This window comes from Pieris napi, chromosome 22 (assembly GCF_905475465.1).
Source record: "Pieris napi chromosome 22, ilPieNapi1.2, whole genome shotgun sequence".
Taxonomy (NCBI): Eukaryota; Metazoa; Arthropoda; class Insecta; order Lepidoptera; family Pieridae; genus Pieris; species Pieris napi.
The window spans coordinates 5,001,284-5,029,276 of NC_062255.1; the positions used below are offsets into that span (position 1 = coordinate 5,001,284).

At 32.1% G+C, this 27,993-nt stretch overlaps 4 protein-coding genes across 5 annotated transcripts; 1 reads left to right on the forward strand and 3 right to left on the reverse strand.

Moving 5' to 3' along the window:
• Positions 1–2,750: 2,750 nt before the first annotated feature.
• On the reverse strand, positions 2,751–9,029 carry LOC125060854 (FAS-associated factor 2). The gene is made up of 7 exons (XM_047665962.1): positions 8,628–9,029; positions 8,220–8,469; positions 7,468–7,651; positions 6,788–7,057; positions 4,942–5,116; positions 3,914–4,051; positions 2,751–3,267 (listed from the first exon to the last, which is right to left on the reverse strand). The coding sequence occupies exons 1-7, from the start codon at positions 8,760–8,762 to the stop codon at positions 3,109–3,111; spliced, it is 1,311 nt and encodes a 436-aa protein (XP_047521918.1). The 5' UTR covers positions 8,763–9,029; the 3' UTR covers positions 2,751–3,108.
• A 613-nt stretch (positions 9,030–9,642) lies between these two features.
• On the reverse strand, positions 9,643–11,419 carry LOC125060926 (troponin C, slow skeletal and cardiac muscles-like). Its single transcript, XM_047666041.1, has 4 exons — positions 11,171–11,419; positions 10,587–10,755; positions 10,064–10,261; positions 9,643–9,883 (listed from the first exon to the last, which is right to left on the reverse strand). Exons 1-4 carry the CDS (start codon positions 11,347–11,349, stop codon positions 9,677–9,679), a joined length of 753 nt encoding a protein of 250 aa, XP_047521997.1. The 5' UTR covers positions 11,350–11,419; the 3' UTR covers positions 9,643–9,676.
• An 89-nt stretch (positions 11,420–11,508) lies between these two features.
• LOC125060665 (homologous recombination OB-fold protein-like) lies at positions 11,509–16,149 on the forward strand. Its single transcript, XM_047665659.1, has 6 exons — positions 11,509–11,670; positions 11,744–12,040; positions 12,127–12,355; positions 12,547–12,567; positions 15,436–15,681; positions 15,985–16,149. The coding sequence occupies exons 1-6, from the start codon at positions 11,644–11,646 to the stop codon at positions 16,065–16,067; spliced, it is 903 nt and encodes a 300-aa protein (XP_047521615.1). The 5' UTR covers positions 11,509–11,643; the 3' UTR covers positions 16,068–16,149.
• Positions 16,150–16,830: 681 nt separating this feature from the next.
• On the reverse strand, positions 16,831–27,975 carry LOC125060662. Of its 2 annotated transcripts, XM_047665653.1 has the most exons (15): positions 27,614–27,974; positions 27,245–27,376; positions 27,044–27,135; positions 26,671–26,787; positions 25,885–26,005; positions 25,555–25,615; positions 24,698–24,810; positions 24,291–24,458; positions 23,077–23,205; positions 22,426–22,604; positions 21,150–21,306; positions 19,815–19,940; positions 18,506–18,618; positions 17,641–17,748; positions 16,831–17,040 (listed from the first exon to the last, which is right to left on the reverse strand). In XM_047665653.1, the coding sequence occupies exons 1-15, from the start codon at positions 27,717–27,719 to the stop codon at positions 16,846–16,848; spliced, it is 1,917 nt and encodes a 638-aa protein (XP_047521609.1). In that variant the 5' UTR covers positions 27,720–27,974; the 3' UTR covers positions 16,831–16,845. The 2 variants fall into 2 exon arrangements, with proteins under 2 accessions (XP_047521609.1, XP_047521610.1); XM_047665654.1 differs by lacking the exon at positions 27,044–27,135 and having other exon boundaries at positions 27,614–27,975.
• Between the last annotated feature and the right edge of the window lie 18 nt (positions 27,976–27,993).

Consider the following 27,993-nt stretch of genomic DNA (forward strand, 5'->3'; position numbering starts at 1 on the left):
AACTTTACAGAAATTGGTTAAATAAAGTTAAATTAGGTAAAGTTTAACAAAAGGCTTTTATTATCATAGACATGAATACAAATACAATTATTTCATTTTAACTTATTACTGTTCTACTATGTAGTACTAAGATTATTACAGAATTTCATTAATTGTAATAGAATTATTAGTATTACTATCATTGTTATCGTTATTATATATTTTTGTTACTAATGGCTTCGAATCTCTTCGGATCAACCGTGGTAGGGACAAGAAAAAGATGGCGCGTAACCGAAAAATATGTGACAAATGTGTGTAAATTTTTTTCCAACGCCGATAAAGAAGTTTCACTTCAAAAGATGGCGCGTAACGGAAAAATGTGACGCGTAACGAAAAAATGTTACACTAAATTTTTTTCCAACCCCGTTAAAGAAGTTTCACTTCAAAAATTTATTGCGGATTTTCATTTGAATTGCAATTATTACTTTTTTTATTCGTGTGAAGAATTATGGATGGAGGTGATATTGACTATAAAAACAAACTGATTTGGCTTACTACTATGTGATAAAGCAAAATCTTTTACATATTTAATATACACTACTAACCGAACTCAAGAGTCTATAGAGAGAGATAGAAGAAAATCTAGTATAATTTTTCTTAGGTGTCGAGCTTATAATTTTGAACCGACCCACACTATAGGATCCAAGTTCCAACAGCAGCTAAATGAGGTCTTTCACTACCATACCTTAAAATAGTTATTAAGAAAATATTTTTAGCTTCGTTGCACCGTTCTCATAAAAGATAATTTAATCGACGACTCTGAGTACGATTACTAGTTTTTTCCAGAGGCCACATATTTCGAACAACAAATCCCTTTTTTGCGAGCGTTATCGATATGGCGACACATATTTTTATAGAGTACAATCAACACTGGTAATTAAAGATTAGCCTTACTGCCCTGCGATTCTGTAACTCACTTTTCGAACTCACACAGCGGTTTTCGCATCGGCGGTCGCTCTCAAATCAGTCTGATAAACAATAAACTACAAGCTCCCACCTTTTCAGAATGCCAAATCATAAAATGACTGCTTCACGACTGATTTGAGAGCGACCGCCGATGCGAAAACCGCTGTGTGAGTTCGAAAAGTGAGTTACAGAATCGCAGGGCTGGTCTGACTTCGCCACTGTATAGAAATTTCCGTGAATCTGTCGAGCTGCGCGGCCTCAGGTTCTTAACATAACAAACAAATATAATCATGGAAATATTTTGCGACAAAATTTGTCTCAACCCTATTAAAATACCATTTACACTATATCTAGCCTAAACTTAATAAAACCGTTTAAAAACAAATTAAACATTGCCAAATGACGGAAATTTATTTAATAACTTTCCAATACAACCCAACAATTCAATGGTACCCGCAGTAGCTATCACTCATCAAGGGTCTTTGTTCGTTTCCGGGAAAACAAAATATAATTTTAAGCCGTAGCTTTCCTTTATAAGTGAAGATATAATCTTTACTATACCGAAATGAGTAATTTTTTAACCCAAAAATGCTTACATTTCATTCCCGCAAGTTAATACAATTACACACAATTAATCCAAACTTCAGTTTCATATTAATAGAGTACAACTATATACAAACTACTGTACAATATCCAAATTTACTGTATTTTACATTGAATTATACATATTTTGACGTACCAATTTCGTCGTATTTTACAATTAAAAGACTTTAAAATGACAGAAATAATACGAATAGTATTGAAAATTATTTAAGGTTTCCGATTTTTTTTCAAGTTTATAAAGATTTCTAACGAATTTAATTCTAACATATCAAATATGATTACGATTAATGTCATCTACCAATAATTAAAATTTAACACGAGTTCGGCTTCGAAATTCAAATTTGTAATGTAATTTTCAAAGACAATGCCATTGTGTAATAGAAAATTTTTCTGTAAATGTTTTTTATTTATCGATATTTCTCAAATATAATTAAGATGAAAACAGTTTTCGAATTTCAAATTTGATAACCTTTTTATTTCAAAGAAAAAAATGTCGGATAGTGGTTCTTATTACCGGCATTTCTCAATAGACCTAAAATCCCTGTCCTGGATTCCGAACCCTCAATTTAGAAAGGCACAGGAGACAATTTAAGCCTTAAAATAAATTAGTTCTAAAAACGCTTTAAGTAGGAAATCATGTAACAATATCTCAGATTACATAGATTGACATGCACATACGTATATTGTATATAATAGGTTTATAAGCATAGTTTAATGTCTTTTATACTTTTTCAGATGTAGGTATGTATATACAATTAGTAAAGAAAATTTGATATTTTTAATATATAAATGGCGCTATTTCTGAAGTTTTAAATTTCTGTAAAAAAATATCGTGACATGAGCAAAAGTTTCAAGTATCGAAAGAATATTTTTTGAATGAAGAAATGTTTTAATAATTTAATAGAAAATTTGTTTTTTATGCTGTTAACATTTTTCTTCGAGATTTTGACAATTGTCCCGACTATTCTTGCGGGATTTTTCAACATAGGTTCATAACTTGAAAAGCAATAGAGTCAAAATTTAATAAATTAGAAGTCTTTTTTTCTGAAGTCTCTCGCTATTCAGAATTAGCCCCAAAGTATTATGCGGTAAAAACTAAAATCCTAGTCTTAATATCTTTGTTATTCATATTTACACATATTATGCATACAAGTCTCAATGTAAGTGCAAAATTAACCATTTCTAGAAAAATTAAAACTGACTTATTCCAAACAATGTAACTTTATTAACTTAATAAAAAATAACATTTTCATAAATCAATATACGCGAAACCTGCTACTCTAACATTATGGAGACATGCATACGTTTAACACATCAAAAGTAAATAAATTCTTCTATCTCCTCTCTATTTTGTTTAGACCATGGTACAACAACGAATAATTTATACGCCAATTAATTTTTTTTTTATTTTTATTATGGCAATAGTTTTAACTTTATGCCATAAAATTGTTTTAGATGAATTCGAAATTAAAATATGAATTTTTAAAAATAATAACACAGGCAGGAAAAAGAATTTATTTACAATTAAAATATCTATGGTAGCATAGACACATCTGTAGTTTATGCATTGACATCGTTAACAAATAGAACGTCACGATCTTTCAAACCCACGTCAATAAGTTTTGACGGACCGCGAGAAATGGCGCGCTTTGGAAAATTTGTTGTTATTTCAAATTCTTCGGGCGATTGTGGATGACTGAACACGAAGTCGTATAGATCCTGAAAGTGGTTTTTAAATTGGAATATTAAAAGTCAGGAGAAGATAAAAGAAATAACGTTTTTTAATACAGTGCCTGAAGTGTTTAGAAATCAATGGAATACGCTATAGGGAGAATAATAGGGAGCGTTCAAGTATTACGTAACGAATTTGGGGGGGGGGGTCTTTTTGTAAAACGTTACGATACGGGGCGGGGATTGAATTACGCGTTATTATTATCTTCGACTTTCCAGTACTTTACACCACATTATGCTAACTTTTAGGTATAAAGAGTCACTAGGTCGTCACAAGTTGGTTACAGTTCGGTACAGAAAAACGTTACGGCGCGTTACAGGGGGGGGGGGTCAATAATGTCCAATAATTGCGTGAAGTAATACTTGAACGCTACCTTATTGACATTTGGAAAATACCACAGACTATGGCGTGTTTTGCTTGAATGTGATTAAACGGAAAGACGGATCATATTGCGTGGCTGTAATTGCACTAAAAGCATCTAAAAAAACTTGATATTGCACTTGGGTCTAAGTTTAAATAACTTAAGGTTTTATGTAAATTATTTAAGGTTTTAATCCCATTTATATAGATTTCACAAAAAATGTCTTACATATGATGATCTGTGAATTTAACACAGTGTCAAAGTAAAAATACCTGAGTGGTATGAGCGAATAGGAATCGTCGAGTGAGCCTCTCGCCCGTGGGCAGTCTTATGAGCAGGGCTATAGCTTCAGGGCCTGCTTTGGGCTCTTCGGGCAGTTGAGCAGCCATTGTTTCACGAGCTTCTACCACCTGAAACATACCAATTTAATTTAATAAACGGTTTTAAGCGAATTCTTAGGCTTCAAGTTCAGTCATAAATTAAAAGCATCAAATATCAATATTTAACATTATAATAATAAATAAGAAATAAATTAAAATATATAATCGATTAAATCTAAACTTAACATATTGTAATGCGTTAACTTCGAGATTTTGAAGTCGGTTAAAAAGAACGTACACGCTGCGTGTACGCAATATCAGCAACTTAAAAGTACCTCCAAATATTTTGTGCAATGGCTAAAATTTGCAATTTTACTAGTAACTAAATATTATGACCGTTACATATCGCATTTGACACATAAAAAATAATAGTTTAAAAAACAAAAAAAACACGCTTTTAAAGCACATCAAACTAAAAAGTGAAAAATAATTCTTAATTTAGGCTGAAAATGGTAATGAACAAAAAATACTGGTATTGTGAAAAAGCGTGGGTTGCTCGATAGACGAAAAATATGGCACAGAGATTTAGATTTAGAGATTTTATTTTTTATTTTATTTTTCGGATTATTGCATTGTCATCGATCTTTGACAGGTGCGCAAAATTTCAATAAAATCTGTCCGTTTAAAGTGGGTCAAAATCGAGTCCGAAGGAGTCAGTTACATACATACATACAGGTGAAGCTAAGATAAAGTGTGTAAAAAAGATCTGCTGTAGTGGGAGGACCTAGATAACACGGAGATCTTAAGGATTTAATAATGAAAGATCTAGAATAGTCAAAATATTTAATCGAAGTTTAAGATTCTTGAAAACCACTAATGATGCAAAATTTGTTGATTTTTGGTAACACAACAGAAAACAAAACAAACCAATCAAAATCGAGTGAATCTGTCATAATCATGGTCACAGTAGAAAAACCTACCTCCTGCTTCCTTCTCTCTTCCTGCTGGCGCTTGTTCAAGTCGTCCTGCTCCCTTTGGGCCTTGGCTTCCCTCTCGGCGGCCCGACGTCTCTCTTTCTCCTGGTCAGCGGCCAAAGACTCCGCATATGCTTCATCTTGGGAAGCACGCAAACGTGCTGTCACTTCGCGTTCCACTCTGACAAAGGATTCATAGCTTATATTGTAGCCAGTATTAATATTTGTTTAATAAGAGCAGTGTTTAAACTTTAAGTGATCATAGTTTTATGTTCAACCAATAGATGTCGCATGTGGTTCCTTGAATCGCGGTATTGTTTTGATTCAAGAATAGTATAAGTATTTCAATTGTATTTTGTATTAAATATCTCAGCCTTGCGTGCGACTCTTATCCCTGAGGTCGTAGGTTCGATCCCTGGCTGTGCACCAATGGATTTTTTTTTCTATGTGCGCATTTAACATTCGCTCGGATTATTTTATTAATATTTGTTATGGATTCTCTAGACTATCAAATTTTTTCAAGCTGGCATTGACTAAATCTATATATATAAAAGAAAGTCGTGTTTGTTACAACACTTATAACTCGAGATCGGCTGGACCGATGTTAGTTAAGTTATCGAATAACAATAAATAAATTAATTAATTTTACGAATGCACACGGCATGTGGTGACATTTGTTGACAAAACTACGCATCATTTTACGTCGAATTCGTGTCACTTCAAGAAATTCCGAACTTGAGGTAAATGAGGAGATGCATAACCAGGCTTTGATCTTGATCGAAAACATGTGTTACCTCATCAAAAAATGTTGTAAAGCAGAAAGTGCTTTAACATGCAGTATCGCAATATTGGCGATAGAAAGAAGAGGCCTAATGTGTAAAACTGCCATTCTTCTTTTGCAATGGCAAGCAATAAAACATTTCTCTATTTGCAAAAAAAGTTATCACCTTAATGGAATCCTAAAATAAGTTTAACTAAAGTAACAACGATATTATTATTAAGGCGGAACGAAGTTAGCCGGGTCAGCTAGTCTAATATAATAATTATTATAATTAAATGGCGTTAACATGACAGGAAATAAAAGAAACATCTGATTGAAAAATTATTATAACTTAAATTTAACACGAAGAAAATTCAGAAATATTTCTCTTAATTAAATCTCTCTATAACAGAGAGTACGACATTTATTAGATTCTCGATGTAAAAATTGGTGTTAAGGCGATATTTTGACAGAGTTGCTAAGGAGTAAGGATCTGAATATGTGGAAGTGGAGTAATGCAAGGTGCATGAACAGTTATGGGGGAGCGTTCAAGTATTACGTAACGAATTTTGGGAGGGGGGGGGGCACCTTTTGTCAAACGTTACGATGCGGGGCGGGAATTGAATAACGCGTTATTGTTAATATTATTTTCTACTTACACCACATAATAGTAACTATAGAGTCACTAGGTGGTCACGAAACGTTTTACTAGACTTGGGAACAGTACTGTACTTGGGTACTGAAAAACGTTACGGCGAGTTGCATGGAGGGGGGGGGGGGTCAATAATCTCCAAAAATTACGTAATAATTTATAAATTATGAAGGAAGCTGGGCTTATAACCATCGATGTGACAAGGATCTGCGTGCAAAGAACCATTAAGGGATTCAAGCTCGCAGCATTGCTAAGATACCTTTTTAGTTATGTCTATTGACTAGACTATTCCATAAAAATAAAAGTATATAATTTTTATGAATAAATGATGACACTTTGTAAATAAGTTAATACTAATAGGAAATAGGTTCCTACTTGTAAGATATTATTGCACTAATGAATGCTATACATTGGATAAAGAAGCAAAAACAGTTACTCACCTATCAGCCCTTGCCGCATTTAAATAAGGTTCATTCTCAGATACAATTCTCTGTAATCTATTAATAAGTTGCTGTGGTGAGCAGGAGCCCTCACTTCTAGCGACAACTGTCATCCTGTGATCGCGAACACAGACTAGACATAACAATGGGTAGCGTCGCCCACCCACAGATTGAGCAACTCTCCATCCCTCTGATGTGTCCACAGAACAACCCCAAAACAGGGCGTGTGTGTTTATGAAGCTGATCACTTCATTATCTGACAGTGTATTCCTGAAATATTAAAATAATAATAACTACAAAAACATAAGATAAATTAGGTTTACAATATGCTGATATTAATGTCCACAATAAATAATAGAATAGGTTAATACCTTAAATGTCATTATAAAATACTGTTTTATGTGTTTAAATTTCACAATAAATTGTAAGAAGCTAGGGTTACTGAAGGTTGTCTTCTGAAATATTTAACTAAATTCTTTAATATTTATGCAACAAAGTTATAAATAAATTTACAACATTACAATCTGAAAATAACCATAGGCCCAGATTCTAATTAGAATCCCAGACAATATAAAAATAAATTAATGTTTTTTTTGTTTTTATAAATCAAGTTGAGTGATACTGCAGATAAAATTATTTGTTGTTGAAAGTTAAAACAAAATAATTCATTAATATTTTACCTGCAAAAGTTTTGTGTCTCTGCTGCTGACTCTGAATGTAGGTATACAATAAGGAACCTAAGTTCATTTTTGGCATCATTAAGAGCCTGAGCATATGTGCCTTGGTAGAAGACAGGATGGGAGTTGTATCTGGTGGTGTAACTGTTGATAAAGCCCATGACATCACCAAGTGGATCCGTTACCACTGCAATATAGGATTGTATATATAGGTCATCACAAGATTACAAATGTGAAGCTACTGGTACCATCAAAAACTCATAATCATAAGTAGAGAAATTGGAGTACTGTACCACCCAATACACAAAGGGTACCTGTGTCCTTTTTGTGGTAAGGTGTCTCATTTATATTCCCTTAAACTCTAGCTTTTTATTGGCTATGGCTTGTTTGGTACATAACATATAACAAACATTTTTGCTGACAATCTGCCCATTAAAAAGTTACAAAACACAAATAATACATTTGCACAAATAGGGGCAAATTTTAAAATACAAGTAACCAGGGCAACTGTTATTTAACAAATAACTAAGTTTAAACTATAATTTTGATGAATATCTTACCAGTAATTTTTTTTTAATATTGTAAGCACAATATAATATTAAAAGGGTTTATGTATGTTATTAATCATGGGATAAAAAGTATTCAATGAACAATATTACTTTAAATACCCTGACATTTATTACAGGAATTGAATACCATAACATGCTTACACAATTTACATTTGTTGAAATTAAATCATGCAATTAGGTACTTACATCTTCTATCATCATTCCTTATGAAACTTAACAATAAGTTCAATACAGAGGATATTGTACTATAACACACAGATACAACTAGATTGACTACATAGCGGAAGAGGCCCGTAACTCCGCCAGGACCTTCTGGTGAGTCATCGGTAAACACTTGTTGTGCTATGTGATCATGGACTACTGGTGGTGCCCGTGCCTCAGTTGCAAACACGGAAGGTCTGCCTTCTCTTATATTAAGCTGCTCTTGTATGGCTACCTGTAACAAGAATATTTAAGGGACTGTATTTTTACAAGAGTGAGATAATTGGGTCATTTATAGACTTTGCTGTATAATAACAAACATAGTACTTTATAGTTGTTGGAAATTTTTCATAGGCACTTTGACCTCAATATGTGGAATATAGCAAATCTTACCTCCAAGTCCCACTGATGTCTTTGCAATACATCTCTGCATATTGACATATCCTCAATACCTGTTAAATCTTGAAACTGCAGTATTTTGTCAGTTTGTTCAGTGGTTAAACCCATAGCATTATCTTCTAGATTCATTTTTGTGTAAAAATAAACAACGAATATCGAATAAAAACACAAACCCTACATACGTATCGCGAAAGCTTAGAATTAGAAGTGTAATATCTAGTAATATAATGGTAATTTTATTATGTTAGCTATATACGAACTATGGTTAATATGAACGTATTAATAATATTTCTAAAACTTATAGTATTCTTTTTATCTCCAACAGACCGACACCATTATTTTTAGTAATATAAAATTGTACAATTGTACATGTCATTCTACATTCTCCAACAATGACATTGACAATATTAGTTTGATGTTACAGTTAGTTGTCAATTTAAAATAATCGAAAACAGAGTATATACAGTTCCATCGTTTCCACAGTCAAAGTAAATATTATGTATGTTTATTTAAATTCTAACGAGTTCTGTTAAATGGGATGGTTTTCTCTCATATAAAAAAAATAATGTTTATTTTATGTAAAGGATTGTCATGAATTACTCTTTAAGGAGAAAATAGTAACGAAAACTTAATATAATATGTATGTAGGTACCTAAATTTATTGTTTTACGATACTTTATGAATCGCTTACTACATCAACGCACTTGATAAGACTAATGGGCCCCACAACGCCTATAGAGATTTAAAATCCGTATCGTATCCTTCAACTTAATCGATGTTTTAAGTAGGTGACCTCAATTTGAAGTTAAAAGTTGACAGAAAATGTGACCTATTAAATTGACCCTATTTTAGTAGACTAGGTACCTTAAACCTCGCTTAGATATATCGCCTCCTCGCACAGCATTAGTTATACGGGGAAAGACCTAAAAAGAGTAGTGTAACTAATTTCATATTTATGACATTATGAAATGATTTGCATATAGTATATTGAAGAAAAAAATTATTTGAAATTGTTTTCCACATTATTTAATTTAGGACATTTATCATTTCTTTTTTTCTTTCTTTTTATCGGTTGAAGGATTCTGTGGAGCGGGTTGGGCTGCTTCACCAGGAGCAGATTGAGCTGCTTCACCAGGAGTAGATGGTGCCACCTCAGTTATGTTTTGCGTTGGGGTTGCTACTATAGTTTCAATGACAGGCTCAGGGGGAACACTTGGATCTTCTTCGGGGTCTTCATATAAATATTCTGCCTAAAAGTTTCAAAATTATACTTCAAAATGTTTACCACGTATTTCTCTTTCAATGTTATTATATATATCTCTTGCTATGATATATATATATATATATATATAATATTCTAATATTTAAAGTATATTAGAATATTAATTATCTAATAGTTTATAGTAACTAGTCTAATATTTAAAGTGTACCTTAATTTCTTTAAGCTCTGGTGCTAAACTGAAAAGACTATCAACAAAATTGTTATAAAAAACATTCCCATTTCCAGATACATTTGCGTCTCGCAGCATCTCTATAGTTTCAGATTCATTAAACACGTCACCATATGCAGTAACAATCACCTTTAATTCTTCAATATCCAAAAAATCTCTATTTTCTGTATCAAATACCTACAAAACGGATTATTCGAATTAAAGTAACGTAAACGTTTGAAGCATTTGTATTTTTATAGTCAGCCCTATACCACGAAACTATTCGTCCTACGTGTGCGCATTTTGTTTTATACATAATTATAAACTACTGTATTTGTTTTAGATTGAGTAGAAATGCTACTATAAAACGCGGCATCATTTCTTTTTCAACACAACCCCCTTTCGATGGTATAAATGAATAGCGATGTTTCTGTTACATTTTTTTATGGCAGCAGATGGATGAGATGGGAATAGGCATTTTGTTCACAATTTAAGTAAATTATATACTAAAACTTAACTTAACCTTGAAAGCCAGTTGTACTTCATGCTTTAAGTCAGGCAACATAGTCCATAGATTTAACATATACACTACTTGATCATACATCAACATTCTCGTTATTCCGGCTTTTAATTTTTCGGCCTCCTCCATTATTTCTCCATAGGAAGGGTAGTGAAAACTTCTTCGATGATATCTAGGAGAAACATACTAGGTATATAATATTTTGTTCCTTCATGCATCTTGACGTTACTTTTATCATCGTATATATATAAACAAGCCTAGACTATATGGGCGCATGGTCACCAGGCTCTTTTATAATGGGTACGATCAAATCTGATCGGCAGTTTGGAAGAATCAAAGAATATTAAATAAAATATAATCAGTTGGGTTTCGTGGTGTTATCGTACCATTTTAGTTTTTGCTTAGATTTATTTATACTTAATGTTACTGTTAGCCTTATAAAGTAATTGAATCCTTTTATAAATTTTAAGACTACTCATTTACACAGTACCTACAGATATGGGAATTTTACTCTTAATATTTAAAATGTTTGCATTAGCGATGTTGTGGTGCAATGCCATTATGCATTACCAGAAGGTATCACCTACTTTTTTTTTCCTAAAAAGTCTCTAAATTCTTCTATTGTTACAACATTTATTGGGTTTCCTTCGTTTATTGTTAGTCTTGGTTTTGCAGTTGCGTCAAACCATTCTTTTATTTCTGATAATTGATCTTCTGTGAAATTAACTGTTACATTTTGTAAAGGATCAAATGCATCGAAAGCCATTTACAATTTATAAATATTTTAATGATATGAATTTTTGATAAAACAACAACAAAATCAACTCAAAACGACAAACTCTATGGGTTACCAACACATTATATTGTCTCTAATATCATTAGGTACTCTTGTCGTTACCATTTAGCTATATATTTAATCTGTGGTTGAATGAAAGAGTAGATCTTGTATATCTTGCTGTTCAAAAGTATAATTTTAAATTTGAATTAGAAGATAAAAATACGTACTTTGCTTTTAAGATTTCATTAATTTGAAAATTATAAAGGTTTTCAATTTTGCGCAATGTTCGAATCTGATGATTACGATGAGGTAAAGGCATAACTAATATGTAAACACAACTTTAAAAGACTTTGTTTTTACTAAATTTTTTATTTATTTGTAGGTACTATCGCAGCTAGACTTTAAAGAGGTCGACGATACACAAAAACGAATCTTATCGCCTGAAGATACTCAAAAAGTGGGGATTAATGAAAATATAGCACCTACATTAAAAAAAGATTTTATAAATCCTTGCTTGTTTGATAATAATGTATCACCAAAACATAGTAAAAGAAAACTTATAGACTCCCACTTCGATCACAAGAACAAAAGAAAATTTCCAGGACCTGCTGGATTACTTACAGGAACCTTGGAGGAAACGAAAGATGATGCGATTTGCCAAATTGAACTTTTATCTCAGGTGAGGATTATATGAAGGCACTATATAACATTGACTTTAACCATAAATCAACCTAGAACACTCGAGAGTTTTATTAAATTTTACAGGATATAGATGCATCTCAAAATTATCTCAACAGGGGAATATTTGAAACACCATTATGGAAGAGACTTTTAGAAGATACCAGTGATTTTAGTTGCAATACAATAAAAGTGATTAAACAACAAGCATTGACTGGGAATCTGAGGAGAAGAAAAGCAGATATTGTGAGGGGATTTATTGAATCAATTGATAGATCTGCTATTGATCCTCTAATAACATTGAGAGATACAACAGGTATGTTTTATATCAATTATATAAGCAATAGAACAATAATTGTCCTATGTTGTCTTATTGTAAGCATTAATGTAATTAATACCTAAATCACAGGACAAGATGACTAGCCTATTCTGAGCAAAATTTTTGTTATATCTTTGCCCTTAATAAAACTTTTTGCTTTATAAATTCTAAGTTTGATGTTTTTACAGGGCACATAAAATTTACACTACATAGAGTATAATAATGAAACAACGGTGGACGTTGACACTTGACAGACTAACTTTAATTCAATGACAATCATACATAGACCCACAAATGAGTACTTTCTTTATAACAAACTAGATGTCACTAATAGTACGTAAACATTATTTTGATACATATTTAACACACTCCCTTATCAAAATAATTGACATATAGACAAAAGAAAAAACAACTAATCATTTGAAACATAGTGAACAAATTTCATTCTACAATGGAGTGACACCTAACTGTTTAACAAAATTATAATGTTTTTGGCAACATAAACTTTTTGTTAATATATCTGCTGGCATATCATTTGTATTTAAGTACTCTATTACAATAAAATTATTTTCAACAGCTGTTCTAACAAAATGAAATCTAACATCAATATGCTTGCTTCTTTTATGAAATAAACTATGTTTAGTTAACAATTGTGCACTCTGGTTGTCATTATATAATAGTATAGGTGACTCATTTCTACATTTCAATTCTATTAACAAGTTCCTTAAATAAATGGCTTCTTTACTTGCCTCACATATAGCCATATACTCAGCTTCTGTGCTAGACAAAGCTATTGTTAATTGTTTTTTACATTCAAATGAGATGACACTACCAGACATCTTAAACATAAAACCTGTATAAGACTTACGGTCCACACAATCTGATGCCCAATCAGCATCCGCATAGCCTATTAAATCTAAATCATCCTTGACATATTTTAAACCAAAATGTTTTGTTTTTTGCAAGTACTTTAAAACACGTTTTACATGGTTCCAATGTGTTTCATTATAATTATTATTAAACTGACTTAGGTAACAAACAGAATAAAATATATCAGGACGGGTTAACATTGATAAATAAAGCAAACTTCCTATTAATTGCTGGTAAGGATACTGAGTACAACAAGTGTCTCCCTTTTTAAGCTTTAAATTTACCTCCATAGGTGTACTAACTGGTTTACAATTTTTCATATTAAACTTATTCAACAAATGATCAACAAATTGTTCCTGATCTACAAAAATCTCATCTTTTTTTCTTCTGACCCTCATACCTAAGCACTGTCTAATGTCTCCCAAGTCTTTTAATTTAAATTTAGATTTTAGTTCAGTCTTAAGACATTCAGTTTCTCTTTTACAATCAGAAAAAATAAAAAAATCATCTACAAACAAAACATAGTATTTTGATCCTCCAATCGATTGATTTTCCATAGGACCTCCAACATCTGCATGAATAATCTCCAGCACATCCTCTGTTTTTGATGAACTTTTCTTGAAAGGCAACCTAGTTTGTTTGCCTTCACAACAAACAGTGCATGAAGATTTGCCTATGTTTACCACTTCAGGATATGTGATTCCATCTACAGCTCCATTTTTCATTTTATTCAGGCTATTACTATTGATATGCCCTAATCGCCGGTGCCAAGTCTCACATGATGTTATTGCAGGTGCTGCAAATATTTCATCGACTTGTAACGTTTGTAATTTATACACACCATCAACTAATTCTGCTTGGCCAACGAGTTCTTTCTGTTGATTATAAATATAGCAAAAATCTCCTTTGAAAATTACATTGTTGCCATTCCTAATCAACTGACTCACAGAAAGCAAGTTAGTGGTTAAATTCGGAACATACAATACATCTGTAACTGTAACGTCGTATTCTTCTCGATTGACTACTGTAACGATGTTTACGTCACCAGAACACAACACTGAAACTCTAGTCTGATTTGCGATAATAATTTCTTTGGTTTCCTGCTGATGCGATACATTCGTGAGGTTATCTTTGTTTGCTGTCATGTGTTTACTCGCGCCACTATCGATATACCAGCTGTTCTTATTAAAATTTCCACTCAGAAAAACAGCACTGAAGGCATTGGTCTGTTTTCGTTTAGTATTATCCGATTGCGCACACTGATTTTTATAGTGACCGGTTTGTTTACATTTGTAGCACTTTATAATTTTGATAGGTTGCGTCATATCTGATTGTCTATTAATATGGCCGCTTTTAGTATTGCCACTTTTCAATCTATGTCTTCCTTTCGCAATAAATGCACTTTCTGAACCGGATGTAGTACCAACATAATCATCAGCACACATGTCTACCAATTTTGTTTTTACAATATCTGCACTAACCTCAATTCCAGAATGCTCAATGGCCATTATCATAGGCGCATATTTTTCGGTCAATCCTGCTAACATTAATGCTCCAATCCACTCATCGGTTATACTGAATCCTGTTCCTCGAAGTCGCTGGCCCGTTTCTACAATTTGAGTAACATACTGTGCCATTGACTCACAGTTTTCTAGCCGAATGTTAATGAGGTTTCTCAGTAGACTAATCTTCCTCATATAGCCGGAATCATCATACATATGTTTAAGCGTAGACCATAAATCATATGCCGTAACTGCCTGCTTGATATGAACATATAAAGATGTATCGATTGTTAATATCAATTTTGCCTTGGCTTTAGCATCACTTTCAATATCACTCGCAGACGCCGATGCTGATAGCTGTGTCTTGATTTTATCCGCCATGTTTTCTAGCACCAAAACATTTTGCACCGCAAAACACCAGTCGTCATAGTTTTCACGACCCTTCAACTTTGGGACGTTGGCTATATAATTCACCGACATTATTATAGCAGTATGGATAAAGATAATACTTTAAACTTCCATAATACACTTAAAAACGGGTCTGGGCCCATAACCTATAATAATGAAACAACGGTGGACGTTGACACTTGACAGACTAACTTTAATTCAATGACAATCATACATAGACCCACAAATGAGTACTTTCTTTATAACAAACTAGATGTCACTAATAGTACGTAAACATTATTTTGATACATATTTAACATAGAGATGCCTGGTTGCACTTCTCACCGTACTTTATCTCCGAGTATTGTGCTTTAGTGTTACATAAACCTACAGTTCTTACAACTGGTAGCACATTTAAGAAGCATTATCTCAATGTTACAATAAGGAATATTTCACATATATACAGTAATACTATTGTTGATGAGACTGAAGAATTACCTGATGGATTTGTAAAGATAGTAAATGAAGAGTTAACACTGATTAAACATGAAAAGCAAAATACAGGTGAGATTATTGTCAATTGCCTAGGTAGAAATAAATTGCTATTCTGTCAACTTTCAGTTCAGTCGTACCAGAAACTACTTTTATCAAACTCTTTATAATATAAGTATAAATTATTTAAGGTGTTAAAAAAATATTACTTCAATATGAAATGAAATAGATACATCACACATTCTTTTAAAAGTGACATCAGTAACAAGTGCCGAGGCCAAACTATTTTAAAGCTATTTTATGTTAATCATTACTTCAGAGAACACTTGCTCGACCTTTAAAATTCCTAATTTTTTTAACAAAAACGTGTTTCAGAATTTGATTTTTCACCGAGTAATGAAATAAATGAAGCTGACCTACTTGGAGACTTGGGAGGAGAGTTTTCAGACATTTTTTGATGGTAATACACCAAGATTTTAAGTGAAAAGTATTTAGATATTTCAAAGATTGACCTATAATACTAATAAAAAATGTATATTGTTTTAGTCTTTCACTTTTATTGAATATTATATTTGAAAAAAATACATCTTAATTGGACTAAACTCGGTTTGATGTCCAATAAATAATTTAAATCTATGTGAGTGACCATTAACATAATATTTAGAACGAAGAGTATGGATGGGACTGGATATTTTTTCTGATCTAAATGCGTCTTACTGACCCTGTCTTAAGAGCTCCTTATCCCACATGCCTATCACTGATGAATATTTGGTACATAGACACTTTTTATCAAATAATTCCAGAGTAGGCAGTATGCTATAATCAAATAAAAATTGTTGAATAACCAGAGGTTGTGTTTTACTTGGAGAAACTAGTTTTACTAGTTAGGGAGCGTTCAAGTATTATGTAACGAATTTTTTCCTTTTGTAAAACGTTACGATGCGGGGCGGGGATTGAATTACGCGTTATTGTTAATAATTTTTTTTGACTTTCCAGTACTTTACAGCACATAATGGTAATTTTTAGAAAGTTTTATAGAGTCACTGGGTGGTCACGAAACGTTTTGCTATTGGGTACAACGTTACGGCGCGTTACAGGGAGGGGGGTCAATAATCTCCAAAAATTGCGTGACGTAATACTTGAAAGCTCCCTTAATAAGTTTATGTGCACAATAAACTTATTAACTAGTAAAACTAATTATTAGTGTAGCAATGTGGAAGATTAATAAAACTAAAATTATGTTTCAATCACTTTAATATGCGAAGACACAATATGTTTTGAAAGGGATGTTGCATCTGTAAAACTGCCTGAACACAATTTACAATTAAATTTCTCTTCCAATACATCATTTGGCTTTTCGCTTGCCTTTATGAGAATATTAAAATGAGATTTTATATGTCTATGAATTATACTTTGTTTTGATGTTTCGAACTGAAAAAAAAAACGTATAAATATAGATTCTCTATTTCTCAATTTTTGTTTTTGTATGATCACCGTGTGCAGTTTGATCTAACTTAAAAGATAGGATAGCTTACATATATATATAATTCTACTGTACGTATGTATGTCACTGAACTCCTCTTAAACGGCTGGACCGATTTGAATGATGTTTTTGAAGGCGTTTGGGTGACGCCCTGGATGATTGAGATTCATAAATAAGCCCTGCAGATGGCGCTGTAGTCGGGACTTTCATACTTTGTTTAATATCCTAATCACTTGAAATTAGATGCAGATGCATGCAACGTCTGTGGTGTCCGCTAGTTTTATATATAACATAATATGTATGTAATTTTATTTATGTATATTTGCCAACTATTTGATTTAAATCTACATGTTATATAGGGTTCAAGTTTCATCAAAATCGATTCAGTATAAGTACTTTTAATTATGCATTTCTTTCTATTATAATTAATTATATGATAATATAAAAAATATTTTTCCAAATAAATTTTATATAACATCACTGTTGTTAACAGACTTTAATAAAATAATTTTTTTTTTTAATTCTTGCAGCTCTTTATATCTACATACCTCACATTGATTACATTCAAAATTTCTGTTTGATCCCAAAGTTGTTGTAGTATACATCGCATCTGTTCTTACCGTGTTAGTCTTTAGGTTATCGGCCACATTGTGTAACTGTCAATAAACAAACATAGTTATATGTCCATTTTTGTTTGGACTGTATTATCTAAATATATGTAAATTACGTGTCACGTTGTTTGTCCGCTATGGGCTCCTAAACTACCGAACCGATATCAATCTAATTTGCATACCGTGTGTAGTTTAATCCAACTTAAAAGATAGGATAGCTTACATCTCAATTTATACCAGCAATATTATTTTATTGCAAATTATTTGTTAATGATTTGCTAGTCACAATTCTACAAGATGGCGCTGTGTTGAAAGTACCAACGTTTCAAATAAGCTACAATTTAATGGCATAACCACCAAAAAAGCATGGTGGTCCCCATGATTGGTGTTCTCCTATTGAATAGGTTACTACTATGTAATATAACAAAAACCTTAGCCACAGCAACGCTTGGCCGGTCTGCTAGTTATTACATATATGTAATACCCTTTCATTAAAAATAATCTAATATTATTACTTTACTTGCACACCACACATATATTGTAGAATTTACCTTTACCACTATTAAAGAAAAAAAAAAAGAGCAATGCTACGAAGATGACAACTTCTAAAAAATTAGATATTTTTTTTATAGAACAGAGTGCATATATATAGTCAAGAGGCTCACGTGATGTTAATGTCCAGTGTCCACTGCCCATGGACACACTGCCAGAAGGTTGGCAAGTGCGTTTCGTCGTAAAATGACTATTGCATGTCTCAAAAAGAAATTTGCGTTTATATTCGTTAACTTTATTTAATAAGTACCTCCTGATGTTGTAACAGCTTGTTTTGAGTGTTGAAAATCACTGCGCAGGTATCGCACGCGTATACGCGCGCTTTACTTCTACGAGAATCCGTCACTTTCTTGCATTTTACTACTATTATTAAAACAATATGGATAGATTAGTATATATACTAAAATAAAAATGAGATAGAATGTAAAAAGTAACTTTTAATTTTATTTACACTAATTTTAAAAAAAATTAAAATTTTGGTAATAAATCTGAGGCGACGAGATATAAATAGATAAAAAATAATTTTATTTAGCCCACATCATACACATATACTAAAGTATACTATATACATATAATATACATTTAAAGAAATATTTACAAGCGATAAGACAGCGAAGCACACTTTTTACCTCGACATAACGAAAATGCCGAAATTTTTTTCGTTGTCAGAACATATAGTACGAGATCCGGCAGCAGTATTAATGCGCTGATCGGTTATTTGCTAAAAACAAATTTTTTATGTATATTTATAATTAGGAGAATGTATATCTACCAGGGTGCCTATCAAAATTTGGCCGCTAGTATTATTAAAATCTTTATGTAAATTGCCGTGATGTGACGATATTTAATTTAAATATTGTTATTTGAACGAAATGTTTTCCCAAAAATCAATTCAAAATAATTTAATTAATAAATATAGTTTAAAAAAACTATAAAACACGCTTTTAAAGCACATCAAACTAAACAGTGTGCCATATTTTTTATTATCTATCGAGCAACCCACGCTTTTTCACAATAATACCAGTATTTTTTGTTCATTACCATTTTCAGCCTAAATTAGGAATTATTTTTCACTTTTTAGTTTGATGTGCTTTAAAAGCGTGTTTTTTAAACTATTATTTATTTTTTAGTTTTTTTTTTCATTCATTTTTTTTCGGCCTATTGTCATTTTCATCGATGTTTGACAGGTGCGCAAAGTTTGAATTAAATCTGTCCGTTTAAAGTGGGTCAAAATCGAATCCGAAGGAGTCGGTTACATACATACATACATACAGGTGAAGCTAATATAAAGCGTGTAAAAATACTAGCGGCCAAATTTGGATAGGCCACTTGGTAGATATACATTCTCCTAATTATAAATATACATAAACATTTGGTTTTTAGCAAATAACCGATTAATCCTGCAGCCGGATCTTAGACCAATATTGCAAATTGTACAAGTGTTGCTTCCACAGATCACCCTACCTTTAAAGGACTGGTTCAGACGAGGCCTCTCGAAAAGCACTAGTTAGATTGTATATACATATATAATTATTCATATAACTAATAATTAAAATTACCTCTCCGATGCAATGTAATGGAACACCTCGCACATCCGTCGGCACCAATTACTTCCTGTATGTGTATTTGCAGGAGATTGACGTCAACATCGCTATTTCCTTTGTTTTTTACAAGATCCTTAAATCCTGGAAATATAATGGTGGATGTAATTCTCCCCGGCCACAAAAAATAAAAATAAATTTTTTGACGTGGATACCCCTTATCACTTAGGGGTTTCAAATAAGAATCGGTCGAGCCGTTTCGGAGGAGTATGGGAACGAATATTGTGACACGAGAATTTTATATATTAAAGATGGAAATTGGCAGAGACATAATCGTATTGTAGTCTATACATAATAGTTAATGTATAGAAGAAAAACCATAGTTTACATTTGATACTGCAGGTGACGTATGCTAGATAGATATCCAAAAACAGATTGAAAAAATTCCTTGCCTGTAGTCACCGCACCGAAAAATCGAATATCTCGCAAACTGAGAGGCTTTTACTAAACTTAAAACATACACACACATTGTATGTATTGGCCAAGCCATTCTTAATAATATGATCTATATCTATACAAAAAGGAAAGATTTGTATTTTTCTACGTTAGTAACTACCTAGTAAGGAATAAATTTAAAAACTACGTAACCGATTTCAAACACTATCACCATAATAATTCTCATTATTTTGAGGGTATTTTCAAATTTAAACATTAAATGTTTAGTTAAATACATCTTAACAAAGACGTGTACTAGAATGTGAATATAGAGTGAAAATAATATCCTCTATTATTTAAAGCATCCCGTTTAAGAACAATACAAAAGGCCTTTATGTAAAGATTGTTAGTAATCTATCAATTGTTCTAATTTATAATAATAATTTTCCTAGAAAAGAATACCATACTATGTCTAGTAAGTATACACAAAGAAATTTTATTTGATAGTGGGTAGGCTAAAATTAGTTCCATTTTGCGTTTAGTATTGTCTTTTATTGACATAGCCCTTACACATTTAGAGAAAACACTTTTTAACCGGATTGAAGTTATGTATTATTATAAATTTACAATTATTTTACATAATTTGAAATTTAACCGACGTTTCGCGTGCTTTACAGCGTGGTTACGGTGACTGAAGACAAAAGGTGTTGAATGTCAAAAAGTATTACAGCTGTAGAAAAAGTTGTGTTATCTGTATTTGTTTCCCCGGAGTTGGTATCGACTAAAAGATGGAGGGTTTTGGCAGAAATGGCTCACGGTGTCCTCTATATATCTATCTAGAATAATGTAAATTTACAATAATACATAACTTCAATCCGGTTAAAAAGTGTTTTCCATTTTGCGTTGTTTAGTACATACCTTCCTCACATGCGCCATTTTCTTTTAACCTCTGAAGCATGTCCGGTATGTATTGGAAACTCCACTCATCGTTTCCTTTGTTAACGACTCGTCCAGTTATCAACAATGGACCACTTTCCGCTTTTGGATTTTGTTCCTCATCTTCTGTTATCGAAATCTGAAGTATGGTGGAAATGTATAAAAATATTTACTAGGGTACGCGGAAAGTATTATTTTTTTATTTTTGAAGTTATACTTCTTTAGGCGCGTTATGAAAAATTGATGAGAGTGAAATTTTACGATGCGCGCGCACCCTGACACAAAATTAACAGAATGAAGTTGCCCACGGAAGATGCTACGGCATTGGACATAATTTAAAAACAACATTCGAATAATAATAGAATTTATGTAACACTTAATGTAAGGGAATAATAATAAATATTTATTTATTTAATTTTTCAAATGTAAACTGAACTTTATTGACTATAATGACACCTTTTCTAGTCTTTGATTATTTAATTGTTATTAATTATTTGCATGCAATCAAAAACTATTTTAAATAACGCCAAAGAAGTATAACTTCTTACGCGCGTACATAAGTACACGCACCTTTTTTTTATTATTAACTCTAGTTACTCTTATGGAAATTTGAAAATATAACAAAGGGACAAACAATTTTAATCTAAATAGCTTATAGAAAAAACATCGAAATGTAAAACTATGATAGCGCGTTGCTTTTCTCTGTGATTGGTTAATACTTAATACAGATAAAAACGGGCAGAATTCTCACCTGGTGTTAAGTAATATGATGTTTTCACTGTACGAGCGAATGTTACATGCGCACATAGAAAGAAAGTCCATTGGTGCACAGCCAGGGATCGAACCTACGACCTCAGGGATGAGAGTCGCACGCTGAAGCCACTAGGACAATACTGCTCTTCATTATGAGGAAACCGACATGTCTTAGACCCAAAAAATCGACGGCGTGTGTCAGGCACTGGAGGCTGATCATCTACTTGCCTATTAGATTTAAAAATGATCATGAAACAGATTCAGAAATCTGTTGCCCATGGACAATCTTTTAATATTCACATGAGCCAGTTTTAAATTTTTTCAAAACATAAATTTTCATTAAACTATTTCTTTTTTACACGTTAATTCTCAATTTAAAATTTCTTTGGAAGGTAGATGCAAATAGCTAGTCTAGTGATAGACACGCAATCACTCTCACACCAATCACAATCAAGCGAATCGCGCTTTACATTCTCACTTGGTTTCTATTCTCGATGGATGTTACCTTAGTAATTATAAGCCGTTTTTCAATGACAGCTGGTTTAAATGCGGGTACTCGTAATAATTGTATTATGAGGCGGTCCGCGTTATCGATCACATCCTTGTCAGTTACGGGAGGCATTTCACCACATATAGCTTGCTGTAGTAACTTCTCGATTCTTTGATCGAACGCATTTGTTTGAGCTGATGACGGTAATTTTTTAATTAATACTTTATATTCCTTTTTAAATTCGAATAACCAAAGACAATAGAAAAGACTTGAATATTCAACATTCGTCTATGCGAGCACAGAGTCGCAAAGATTACATTTTTTAAAACGGTTTTGACAAATGGGAGTCTTACTGAGCGCTAAGATTTAGATTGGCAAATGGGAGTCATTCATACCACTAAGTTTCGAATCTGAATCTTATCCTACGTTGACCAGAGATTACGTAGCAGTTTTTAGGCTTTCTCGTAAAGTTCATGAACTAAGACTTAGTTCGCAAATTCTGGCAAAGCATACTGATATCATTTAAAAGACAAAATAAAATTCGTCAAAATTCAAAGGAATTTGTAATCTGTGGTTAATAATCTTCGTTCGTTTGTTTCGCGCTAATCTAATGAATCGAAACGGATAGTTCATTCATGGAGACCGCATTTTACTTTTATTACTTACGCGTTTTATGGTTCTTCCTTTCAACATTATCTGTTACTTTAGAAGCCTCGCGTCGTTCCCTTTTCGTCACTCTTGCTATGAGTCTTTTACCATTAACAGTCTTTCCCAAAACTATTTCTGAAGGAATATCTGAAAATTCAAAAGTAACAAGACCTGTTAAGCTATTGCATAGATTTTATCGCGGGCTTTGAGCGCGGCGACCGAATCAAGAAATTCCGTAACGAAAAAAACCTAACACACGATGACGTAATATAGGTGCGGCCAATACGCGTTAGAGCGGGACAGAACGCATACTGCGTATTCACATCTCTCTGACGAGATCAGTGATGTAGCGTAAGCGCGGCCGGTGCAGCCGGTACGCGTTAGAGTGAGACAGACTATATAGGCGTGTTTGTCTGAGTCTGATAGAGTGGTAGATTGAATTAATATCAAAGAAAAAAAAATACTGCATAAATAAATATAATTGCATAAGATGATAAAAAATTGCTATGCAATAGCTTTACCGCGGCAGTCCCCGAGTGCCACACGGTTTTTTTCATAGGTCAGGCGGCAAACGGGCAGATTGTTTAAGTGATACCGCACAATAAAACCAATGCCAGAAGGCTCTCGGGTGCGTTGTCGAGTTTTTAAAACTGGTGCTTTTTCTTGAGCAGTGTTGGCCTAGTAGATTCAGCGAGCTACTCTCATCAGTCGTAGATTCGATCCCCGGTTGTGACCAATGGGCTTTTGTCTGATCTAAGGTGAAGGAAAATATCGTGTGGAAACGACTTAGAATCCAAGTCGAACTATCACCATCTACGGTTGCCATGTATATCCTATTTGTAAGACGCTTCTCATTATTTATATATAATAAGAAGCTTCTCACTACTGCTAAAAAGTATTTATTTGACAACAATTCATTATAATGTGTATTTGGGAACACTTTTAAGTAAAAAAATACCTGTGTGAGGGTTTCGATCTCTTCCATAACAAACTTAATTATAAATTCCTTAAAATATATAGGTATACATAATTTAAATACATCTTTTATTACATTTATTTTTGTTTTTTATTTTTAGTTAGTGAATAAGTGCCTGGGTCCAATTGAGTGAGTGAATGAATTAATGAGTTACTTTACGAGTTTATTTTTATAGAAATCTCTAGTTGTAGTTGTCGGAAGCGGCTTTATTTGAAATACAATTTGTAGAGAGACTTAAGATTTTACGATTTCTTACCTTTTAATGAAAATTTCGTTTTAATTATGATTGTATTGCTATTTATTCTGGGATCACTGTTATCGTACTTTTCTAACAACTCGTTAACGGTTGTTTCGAGGAATTCTCTTTCCGAGGGCATCAAATCGACCTCTTTCGCTTTCTTCTCGGGCTTAGGCAAGATTTTTACTGTAAAAAGTGTAACGAATATTTATGTTTTTGCGTCTGTGCCAAATTTTATGAATTTTGGTAAAGACAATAGACGTTGGTAATATAATTGGTTGTGATAACATATAAAATATTGTATTATTTTACGCTAATTAGTTCATATCAGACAAATCAGTAGATGTTAAAATAAACCAAGGCATAACAGGAAACACGAGAAAATGTTATCTGAGTAGAAAAAAAATACTCCAAGCTAAACTTACTAGGATTTAACTTCGGAATATCCGGTTCCTTCTTTTCTTCTATATAGGAAATACTTGGTTCTATTTCGTTATTTTCAAAATTTTCTTCAAATATTATAGTTTCTGTGGCATTACTAAAATTTACATAAATCAACGTCAATTAATAAAAATTTATTCACCCCGTGTTGTTTCAAATTTTTTTGTGGTATAAATGGCCAAAGGCATTAAAAACAAACAAAAATAAACAAAAAATGTGTGCGTGTACTAGTGTACACACGTAAGTGAAACTTCTTTATGACCTTATTTTTCAAAAAAAATATCTACTATATGCAACTTTACATAAATTGGTTAAATAAAGTTAAATTAGATAAAGTTAACAATTATTTTATATTAACTTATTACTCCTAAGATTATTACAGAATTTCATTAATTGTAATAGAATTATTACTGTCATTGTTATCGTTATTAATGGCTTCGAATCAACCGTGGTAGAGACAAGAAAAAGATGCGCGTAACGGAATAATGTGACGCGTACGGCATAACCGAAACATGTGACGGTAAATTTTGTTCCAACGCCGATAAAGAAGTTTCACTTCAAATATATTGCACAAAATTTAACAGACAAACATGTCGTGTTAAAATACAAAAAAACTAAAAATATATAATAGTTGCTTAGTGATATATACGCCTAATTAATTATTGACTCAAAGCATCTCACTAACTACCAATGCGGAATAATTATAATAAAATATTCGAAACATTGAGTTTAACATATAGTCTGAATTCGTGTACGTCAATAAAATGTTTTAAATATAAAATGAAGACTGGTATTTTAAATATAGAAAGCCGGGCTTGATAAAAAAATAAAGAATTTTTACCTTGAGTCTTTTTCTGTTAATTCACCATCTTTCATCTTCTGTTTTAAATCTTGAATTAATTCTATAATAAAGATGTATATAAGTAATAGAAAGGACAAGTAAGAAAATAGAAGAATATAATATTTTTTTTTATTTCATGAGCGCAATTAACACTTTCTCCTATGGTACATGCAAATATCATGAGAAAACCGACACAAAAGGCTATCCTATAAAATAGAATTGATCAAGGTTTGCAATCTCTGGCCAAGACCCAAATAGCATTGTAGTTTTACTAGATTAAACTTTCATTTTATTAGATTTATATAATTGCATATCTTGAAAAATACTCACGATCATTATTAGTGATGTTATGAAGACCTAATCCATCAATGAAGAAGATATTGTCATTATTTTCAATTAAAGTCCAACCTCTTTGTTCTAAAAACTTATACTGTTCATCAGATAGCATTACCTATAACAAAATAAATTGTTAACAATTATTTAGGTGTTTATATAATAGGCCCCCTAACCCATACAATGAATTTTTTAATTATTTGATTACAATGGTTGGTTTTTACAGCCTATACTAAACAGGGGCAGTTCTAGCAATAGTCTCAGCCATAAGTACTATAGGTCCGACCAGCCTGAGTAATGAGGTATGATGGCCAAAAACAAGTAAAAGAACTTATTTAGACATTTATAGACAACGAAATAATGTTTATTTTAATATTCATATAATACATATGATGACGACTCATTGGTCTAGTGGTTAGTACCCCTGAATGCGAATCCATGGGTCCCGGGTTCGATCCCCGGCTGAGACGAACATCGATGTGATGAGCATTTGGTGGTGCTTAGGTCTTGGGTGTTTAAATATGTATTTATATGTCTATCTATCTATAATATGTATGTATATCCGTTGCCTAGTACCCATAACACAAGCTTCACCAGCTTAGCATGAGACTAGGTCAATAGGTGTGAATTGTCTTTAAAAAAATTTTAAAAAAAATATTTTATAGGGGTTCCTTTCTTCTGATGTGTTTCATGTCATGTAATCAAAATAAAAGAATCAAGCCATAACCACACCTTCTCCTTATTGTGTTCTTCAGAACTTAATAAGCACACAAATATAATTACCTCAGTGAAATTACTGGGTGTGGTATCCATTTCCATATTAATTTCTGCATTAGAAGGCTCTTTCTTTATAAACTGTTCAACAACATTCTCTGGTATTTGATCAACTGTTTGTTGTATCTGTGGATATTGTTATTATTATTTTTATTGGACTAAATATATAAAAAGTTAAATAGTTAAAGGGTACATAAACAATCTAAGATGTAGTCTCAGAATTTTAAAAGCATTTAAAATATTTGTATCTCTCCTGCCTGTATATATATGTCACACATATCTTTTTGATAATCATATTTAAACATACAAAAATATATTACGCCTTATTTTTTCTAAAACTAAAATCCCTTTAGGCATACTAAAGTAAATATGAAAATAATACTTGTATATTCGAAGAACCGGATTCATGGAGCATAAGATTATTTTCATAAATATTGTCTTCATTATGAAGTTCATTACTAAGTACAAATTGTTCTGAAACAGAAATATTATCTTCATTTAATAATACTTCTATAACTAAAAACAGAGTTGAAAATACTACAAATATGCTAATATTTTTAGACAATACATATTTTATTTTTACCTGATACTGCAACAATTTCTTGTGACCCTTCAACATCAATATAAAACTGCTCTGGAGAGACATCATAAACTGGCTGTACTTCTTCCAATAGCTCCACATTTTGAACTTGGCTAAGATCAACATTTTTATCAACTGAAAAGAATATAAGAAAACTAAGTAATTTCTATTTTATAAAAATAAAAATTACTTTAATATTCTTCACGATCTGCTAAATCATAAACTAATTACTAGCTTTACTTAGCTCGGTAAGACTTACAGTATTCCAGCCTTTTTAATAGTATTTAGTCACTTTGGACTTAAGCACATTATTGATGACTGTTATAGGTAATGTATTTTTGTGATTTTATGCAAAATCTGTTTTGTACTCACAAGAAAGATATGTTCCATGATCTTGAACTACAAATAACCTCTTAGGAATGGGTTCTACATTATTTGGTTGAAGATATTCAAATGTTTCATATTCATTTGTATTCATTTCGAGCTAATATATTTCTCAAAAGGTATAAATCTAAAAGCCTTTTCACACTCGTTTAATGAGTTACTTTATATCCTCAAAGGAGTATTGTCTTACAGAAGCTATAATGGTGAGATAATAGTAATGTAATATTCAGAATATCTTTTGTGTAAATCAGAAATGTCGATTTATCGATTAACATTTAATCAAATTTCAAAATAATTAATATACAAATAGGTACTAGGTAGGTAATAGGTATTTCTGTCTTCTGACTTCTGCACTAGCCCGGATCAAG

What these genes read in the sequence shown, in the direction of transcription:
- LOC125060665 (XM_047665659.1), top strand. Translation starts at nt 11,644, where the DNA reads ATGTTCGAATCTGATGATTACGATGAG. An exon ending in AATCTGATGATTACGATGAG is followed by an intron (nt 11,671 to 11,743) that starts GTAAAGGCATAA and finishes ATTTATTTGTAG; the next exon opens with GTACTATCGCAGCTAGACTT. An exon ending in ACATGAAAAGCAAAATACAG is followed by an intron (nt 15,682 to 15,984) that starts GTGAGATTATTG and finishes AACGTGTTTCAG; the next exon opens with AATTTGATTTTTCACCGAGT.
- LOC125060926 (XM_047666041.1), bottom strand. Translation starts at nt 11,349, where the DNA reads ATGGCTTTCGATGCATTTGATCCTTTACAAAATGTAACAGTTAATTTC. An exon ending in AAGTACAACTGGCTTTCAAG is followed by an intron (nt 10,262 to 10,586) that starts GTTAAGTTAAGT and finishes TCCGTTTTGTAG; the next exon opens with GTATTTGATACAGAAAATAG. An exon ending in CAGAGCTTAAAGAAATTAAG is followed by an intron (nt 9,884 to 10,063) that starts GTACACTTTAAA and finishes TGAAACTTTTAG; the next exon opens with GCAGAATATTTATATGAAGA.
- LOC125060662 (XM_047665653.1), bottom strand. Translation starts at nt 27,719, where the DNA reads ATGAATACAAATGAATATGAAACATTTGAATATCTTCAACCAAATAAT. An exon ending in AACGGCTTATAATTACTAAG is followed by an intron (nt 21,307 to 22,425) that starts GTAACATCCATC and finishes ACCATACTTCAG; the next exon opens with ATTTCGATAACAGAAGATGA. An exon ending in AGCTGTTACAACATCAGGAG is followed by an intron (nt 17,749 to 18,505) that starts GTACTTATTAAA and finishes GTTTATTGACAG; the next exon opens with TTACACAATGTGGCCGATAA.
- LOC125060854 (XM_047665962.1), bottom strand. Translation starts at nt 8,762, where the DNA reads ATGAATCTAGAAGATAATGCTATGGGTTTAACCACTGAACAAACTGAC. An exon ending in AATGCGGCAAGGGCTGATAG is followed by an intron (nt 5,117 to 6,787) that starts GTGAGTAACTGT and finishes ATCCTTTGTCAG; the next exon opens with AGTGGAACGCGAAGTGACAG. An exon ending in AAGAGAGAAGGAAGCAGGAG is followed by an intron (nt 4,052 to 4,941) that starts GTAGGTTTTTCT and finishes GGTATGTTTCAG; the next exon opens with GTGGTAGAAGCTCGTGAAAC.